General features: G+C 41.1%; 1 protein-coding gene across 4 annotated transcripts in view; it reads left to right on the forward strand.

The window, feature by feature from the left end:
• The window catches only part of sh3kbp1 (SH3-domain kinase binding protein 1), a 48,625-nt gene extending 45,532 nt beyond the window's left edge, over window positions 1–3,093 (forward strand). For 3 of the 4 annotated variants that reach the window (XM_084747580.1, XM_084747579.1, XM_084747581.1), the window contains 7 exons: window positions 725–857; window positions 949–1,019; window positions 1,148–1,254; window positions 1,685–1,819; window positions 2,198–2,409; window positions 2,499–2,562; window positions 2,893–3,093. In XM_084747580.1, coding sequence (XP_084603706.1) covers window positions 725–857; window positions 949–1,019; window positions 1,148–1,254; window positions 1,685–1,819; window positions 2,198–2,409; window positions 2,499–2,562; window positions 2,893–2,931 — 761 coding nt within the window. In that variant the 3' untranslated portion in view covers window positions 2,932–3,093. The remainder of the gene's footprint in view (window positions 1–724; window positions 858–948; window positions 1,020–1,147; window positions 1,255–1,684; window positions 1,820–2,197; window positions 2,410–2,498; window positions 2,563–2,892) is intronic. The other variant, XM_084747582.1, reaches the window with a different exon arrangement.
• Window positions 3,094–7,101: the final 4,008 nt, after the last annotated feature.

Consider the following 7,101-nt stretch of genomic DNA (forward strand, 5'->3'; position numbering starts at 1 on the left):
TTTTACAGAAGCAGAATGCTGCCACAACAGAAAAAGGAAAACAGATCAGTATCACATTATAATGTGAGAAGATTATTGTTATAACAAGATGTTTTTCCTGACATTACAAGATATTTTCACTTTATTACAACATTCAATACACTATTTATCTTGTCTATCTATCTATCTAAGTGTAAACTAATACAGACTTGAACAAGTGTAGGGTTCAAATGTTTTTACATAAATGGTTTTGCTGTCTTTATGGGGATGTTCTTAAAATAGACTTTTTAAAAAGAGCACAATCTCAACTTTTTGACAGTTTTTTCACCCATGAAACATGAAAATATCACTTCTCAGTAAAATTAAATCTCATCTCATCTCTTAAATCTCAGTACTGCTGCTGCCACTTTGACACCCGATCTTCCTAATCCTCTCACCCAACGATTTTTTTCCGTCTTGTTTTGTTTTTCCGTCCTGTTCCTGCGGCCCTGGGCGACTCCAGACCTTTCCTCTTCTTCTGTTTTTGTTCTTTGATAACCATCTCTGGCTGCTTTAGTTCCTTTTTACTGCTGCAGCTCCTGACCTTCATCACTGTACTCCTCGATTTTACCTTCACATTATTATACGTGTCTGTGTGTGAGTGTTTGAGTCACGTGTTCACCTCAACATGTGTGTTTATATGTTGTATATTGTGTCTGTTTTTTGAGTTATTTTTGAACATCTGTGTGATTTTGTGTGTGTGTAGGTGAAGAGGTGAAGGTCGGAGACATCCCTAAGCCCTCCGTCCCATCTATCCTCCCCAAGAAACCCCTCCCCCCAAAGACAAGCTCCTCCTCCTCCCATCCCCCGCGGCGTCCTGAGAGACCGCCCACTCTAGCGTCAGTACATGCTCACACACGAACACACACACTTAACACACATCCCCGAGAGTCCACAGCCCTAATGTTGTTGTATGGTCTACCTGCTCAGGTGTGAAAGCCCCAAGTCTGAGGGCGGGGCTTCGACACCAGATTCTGCCCCTGACAGGTCACATGACACCGGTGAGTTTGACCGACAGGAGTGTCGACCAATGAGATCGACCAAAGATGTGGCGCCTCAGTGTCTGTCAGAGTGCGCTCTCTGTTTGTCTCTGGACACGAGTGAAACTTGTGTGTTTCTGTGTGTGCAGATGTGGACCTGGACGCAGTCGTCGCATCAACAGAGAAACTAAGTCATCCAACGGCATCACGGCCACGAGTCACAGACCGCCGGCCTCGCTCGCAGATCATCACACCAGTGAGTCTGTCTTATAGTCAGTCTGTCACGAAACTCATGAGAAGCTTTGATCCTGTGTCTCAATTCAGTACTACAAAGTCATGAAAGTTCAAAAAGTTCTGAAGATTAGTTATATACTTTGATATATAAATACATACTAAAAATAAAAATGATTACAGTTATAATTACTGATGCAATAATGTGTTCATCACTTTAATGTTGCAGCTGATAAATGAGGCAAAAAAGTCTTGTCCATAATTATAATAATACAACATTATGTATTTTTCAGTATTAAAATATGAATCTGCAAAGTAAATTAAAGGCAGAATCAGTAGAATTTTTCACAGAAAGATAGTTGATTGTTGAGTCTCATTACCTGGGTACCTTTGCACTGGATAAATAAGATCATTAGAGTCATTTTTCTGCATGTTAATGTCTGTGTCTCTTTCAGTCCTCCCTGTCCAGTACTGACCTGGACTCTCCCGCAGTAGAGGACAGGAAGGAGAAGGACAGAGGGAAGGAGGAGCCGGAGTCCGTCTCCAGATCTGTAGACCCTTCGCTGAGAAAAGGAGTTCCCATCATCTCCGTAAGACCACCCTCACTACACCTCCTTACACCATTTGTTTAATCCAGCAGAGGGCGCCACACCACAGATTTTCATGAGCCACGTTTCTTGTCCCTCAAAACAGCCTCACCATCAGGTCCAGAAGTAGCTTCTTCTGAGTTATTGATCATATCAGAAATTCTTCATCAATAAATGTCCTGAAATTGCATATGTTGACATTTTCTGAGCCCTTTAAGGACTGAAAAAATGAGACTAAAAGTTCATTTTTGACCATAGAAACAAAAGTTTGGCAAAGGTCATACAAGGTCAAATGTTTTTGTATCATTAGATTTATAAAACTTAGATTAATAATTCATAAATTCTAATAACCCCTGAACTTTGTTTCCGTTTGCCCCTCAGGTACCCGACAGTAAAGCACCACTGCCCGCCAAGCCCTCTGTCCTGACCCCGCCAAATGCCGGCCATCGCCCCGCCTCTCCGTCTTCCTCCTCGGGTCTGACCCCGTCCCCCGAGCTCCGGCATTCGCCTCTGACCCCCCCGACGCTGGAGGAACTCAGGAACCAGCTGAGAGACCTGAGGGCCTCCGTAGAACTGCTGAAGAGCCAGCACAGGTACGCATCACGCACGGCATTTACCGAGAAGACGGCGTATCAGAGTCACGATGCTGATGTGTTTGTGTGTATTTTTGTGTGTATTTCAGGCAGGAGATGAAGCAGTTGTCCAGCGCGCTGGATGAGGAGAAGAGGATGCGTCTTAGTTTACAGGTGAGACTCAAAAAGGACTGAGGAGCGAGAGTTTAGATCAGGGGTGGAAAGTCACATGACAAATTGATCAGACTGCTGAGAGTCAAAAACAAATATATAAGGTCCTAATAACGGACAAATCTCTAATAACAGAATGATCAGAAGTGCTCTTTAGTCTGCACGTCTACAAATAAAACTACAAATAAAAAAAAATGTTCTGATACAGTTCCTTTTTTTTATGTTGTACCTGAACTTTGCATGCTCCTGATCTATTCCAGAAATTAAGGGCAACAGCTGAATGTCTTTGATTTTTACAGAAACTAAATTGTAATGTATGTCTTTGTTTTGCAGTTGGAAGTAGAGCACATAAAGACGAAAGTGTTGAAATGAAGACTAAATCATCACTCTGATCACCACATCGGAGGCCAGCGTTTGAAAACATTCTCACTGTTGGCCGAGACACTTCGGCCAAAACAAAGTTCGTGCCAAATGATCATCACGATCGCCATCAGCATCAATACAGAACCATGGAATCAGCCACCTCTCCTCCCCGCCCCGACGCCGCCTTATCCTGTGTTTACTTCTTTATTCTTCTTTTAAAGAGGCTTCTCTGTTACGTTTACTGCTCTCTCGTCGAAGCTTGCTGTGCCACCGGTACTGACTGACCGCGGCCTGTCGCTGTGCGTTTGCCACGGCTTCAGAACAACAGAGCCGCGGCCGCCGTGGTGACCTCACGGCACGGTACTTTTTTGTTTCTAAGTGTGAAGGAAACTTGGAACTCGACCTTCGTAGCCCGGTTGGTTCAGACGACCTCTGTGCTGTTCTGTGTCCACTCTGCGGCCTTCGCCCTTATCTGTGTGTGTGAGTGTGGTCTTGTTCTCCAGCCACGTGACGACCGGAGTTTTAGACCTAAAATAAGGAAAATAAGGACATTTTTGTTAAAGTGAGGTTGTTTTGGCCGGTCCTGACTTCTTCATCGGGCTAGATTAAGGTTAAAATCAGAGCCGATACTTTGAGGCACATAATTAGCATTAGGACGACGTTGTTCGACACTGAGCTCGATGTTTCTATGGTACACTGCAGGCGGGTGATTCTGAAGCATCAGCCATCGCCAGCACTGACATTTGGACATATATCCCTAACTCCTTTCCTCTTAGTGACATAACTTTTTTATTTGCTGTCAAATATTCTGCCTGTTGGGAGGTTAAAATTAAAAGCACATCAGGACCGTCCTGTACAATGGCTTATAATGACCACAGAGGTAAAATAAATAAATAAATAAATAAAAATATGGAGCTGGGGGATAATATTCTGACAAAAAAAAACTGAATTTCCAATATTTAAATTGTTACTTTATGAGCAACCTGGGATATTCTCTGACATTAAAGAGGCAACTTAATTCTAACTCTAATTTTAGAGAGAAAAAAGAATATTCTGAGATCAAATTCATTTTTTTTTACTCTCTTATACGAGGGTGTTTTAAGGCCACAGAGGTTTTAAAAAAAAGTGGTTGGGGGAAATATTCCAAAATAAAAAAAAAACCAATATTTAAGTCACAATTTACAAGACAAAAATTGAATATTTTCTGAGATTGAAGTGGTAAATTTACAGAAAACAAGCATATCAGGACTCTCCCGTACAATGGGGTATTAGTGCCACAGAGGTAAAAATAAATAAATAAATAAATAAATAATAAAATAAAAATTATGGGACTGCAAGGTAATATTCCTATTAAAAAAATTCTCTGATATTTAAATTGTAAATTTACAAGAAAAAACTTGGATATTGTGTGAGATTAAACCAGAAAATTTACAAGAAAAAAACTCAAGGGATGTTTTTTATTTGCCATTTTTTTCTCAGAATATTACCCCCCTCCCCCCGAGGGCCATCATTCTTGGGGGGAGTCAGATGAGAGGGTCAGTACCACCCTCATGTCTGTAAGCTTAACAGGAAGCTACAGCCCGCAGTAAATCACCTGTATCTCCATCACACATAAGAGAAGCTCCTCTCATCTAAAGATGAAGTGATATTTTCCCCGTCTGTGAGTACATGAGGGTCTGCTAGGCATCAATTTCATCCTCAGGACCTGTACATGTAAGCTGAAACATGTCTGTGAGGGTCCATGTGGCGTATATTGCGCCATCAGAGAGTGTACTTATATGCTTAAAGTATGCCTTCCTCATTCGTGAGGCCCAACGTGACGGAAATTTTGTCATCAGAGGTTGTACAAGTGAGCTAAAATTATACTTTCTGTGTCTGCAATTACAGAAGGGTCCATATGACATAATATTTGTCATTAGAGGGTCTACTTAATGTGATCTGTGCAGACATGCGTGTAGCTCCAACCAGCTACATAATAGCGCCTGTGCATGTTGGAAGGCGTCCTCCAAGCACACCTTTGAAAGTGGTATGAACAGAGCTACTACGTGTCCACGGTGTCCACAGCTGTCCGTGTACATGTCCGTTTGGTCGTATATTCGGGCCTCAACTCTGAGCAAGAAAGCAGATTAGTATATTTCCCACAATGTCAAACTATTCTTTTGACAAAATCCAAAACTGCCCGGTGATATTTGGCTGCAAATAAAAAGTTCATGCATGGAAAAGCACATGTCACTGCATGAACACGCCTATCTATGGTATTTATCAAGTATTGACTTCTAGACAAAAACTTCTTATTTTACTTTTTTTTTTTTTTTTTTACTTTTGCACTTTTGCTCCATGACTCCAGAAACCTGAAGAAACAGCTGTGCTGGTCGCATCACATCCCCCCCTACCCCCCGACACAAAAATCAAAAACTGAGATCCATGAGCATCTGGTGTTTCTGGTGCTCTTTTGGCAGCAGATGAAGGGTAAAGTTAAGGACAGGGTTTGAGGAATGTAGTCAGTAAAAAGGACCTCACAGGTAAAGGAAGACAGAAAAATGTGTGTGTGCATGTATGTGTGGTAGCATGTACGGCTGTTTGCCTCCCTTCCTTATATGTGCACAGAATCTATGGCAACCTGTCACTGTGGCCTTCCTGTTCTTGACTCCAAGTCTTTCTTTCTTTCTTTCTTTCTTTCTTTCTTTCTTTTTCTTTCTTTCTTTCGTATGACAACGAGAAAACTGCTACAATTGAGGCTACAAGTTGTTTTCTTGACTTGGTCCTTTCTCTCCAGGATAGTGATAAAATATATATACTTTTATATTTCAGTGTAATAAAGATGCTATTATGTACTGTATGTGTGCATATTTTGTTTTTACAAAATGATGTTGGTAAAAAAAATGTGTCTGAAATATACAGTCCTGTACAAAGGAGCATTTTCTTCCATTCTGTTGCTCTTTAAATGGTTTATTACTGCATGGATAACTATTATATCTGTGTGTGTGTGTGTGTGTGTGTGTGTGTGTGTGTGTATGTGTGTGTGTGTGTGTGTGTGTGTGTGTGTGTGTGTGTGTGTGTGTGAGATGGACACAAACTGGACACACTCACAGGTTACCAAAGGTCTTTATGAACAAAAAGAGAAGTGAAAGTAGCTGATTCAGACTTAACGGACATTAAAACCACCACAGACTGTCTACAACAGCATAATTTGGATGTAACAGAAAAAAAACATGAAATCCCTCAAAATGTGTTGCAAGACACAATGTCAATCAGCTTCACTATTGCAGTAGTAGTTTCTAGACGTCCACTGGTTTGTTGTGTGAAAAAAGATTTTTGGGGGCATAACTGACCCTTCAGTAAGCCCCGCCCTCCTTAGTTACTGTTGCTAAACCTGCCAAACTTTCCATTCTTGCACTACATTTATGCAGTTTACAGTGATAACGGTGGAAAGGTTAATGAAATTGGGAGTAATTGTTGAAACATAAGGTCTTTGAATCCTTAGAGACGTAAGCAAAAGCAGTTCCTCATTTCTAGCTGATGGCAGCAGACTTCAGTGACTCACGGGCAGATTCGAAAAGCGTGGCTGGTTAATGTAAGCTACGGCTAACTGCTGGAGTCAGCTGAGAAATCTCCAGCTTCTAATGTTTCTATCTGACACTTTTTAAAACAAGAACCCAGTAAAAGTGTAGATGTAAAGTTAGCTAACAGCTTTGATTCCTCATCAGCCCACATCCTCCTCCTCCTCAAATCCCCACATAACAAATGCAGATGTGGTGGTATCTCACAAGTTTGTCTGTACGTAAAGTTACTGCAGCTAGTAAGCATAGCATAAATCCATTCACCACATGTGTTTCAGCTTGCCAAGTCTATATATGGTTGCTAAGCTATGACTAGGCAATTGCTGTTTGGAGGCGGAGCTTACCAAAGGCTCAATTATATTAAAAAAAAAACAAAAAACTTAAAGTTTAAAATTTTAACGACCTTTAGGTCCTCAAGCCGAGTTCCATGTGGATATCAGGGGTCTGCAACCTTTACAGTAAAAAAGCCATATTTAGGCAAAAAAGAGAGAAAAGAATATCTGTCTGGAGCCACAGCTATTAACTTTTCTGTTTTCCCTGAGGACATTTTTTTTTCTTTTTGATTTGGCATCCATAGCTAGCTTATGCAGACTGAAGCCACCATCAAAATTGAGAGAAA

Source organism: Lutjanus erythropterus, chromosome 21, assembly GCF_056507025.1.
Source record: "Lutjanus erythropterus isolate fLutEry1 chromosome 21, fLutEry1.hap2, whole genome shotgun sequence".
Lineage (NCBI taxonomy): Eukaryota > Metazoa > Chordata > Actinopteri > Lutjaniformes > Lutjanidae > Lutjanus > Lutjanus erythropterus.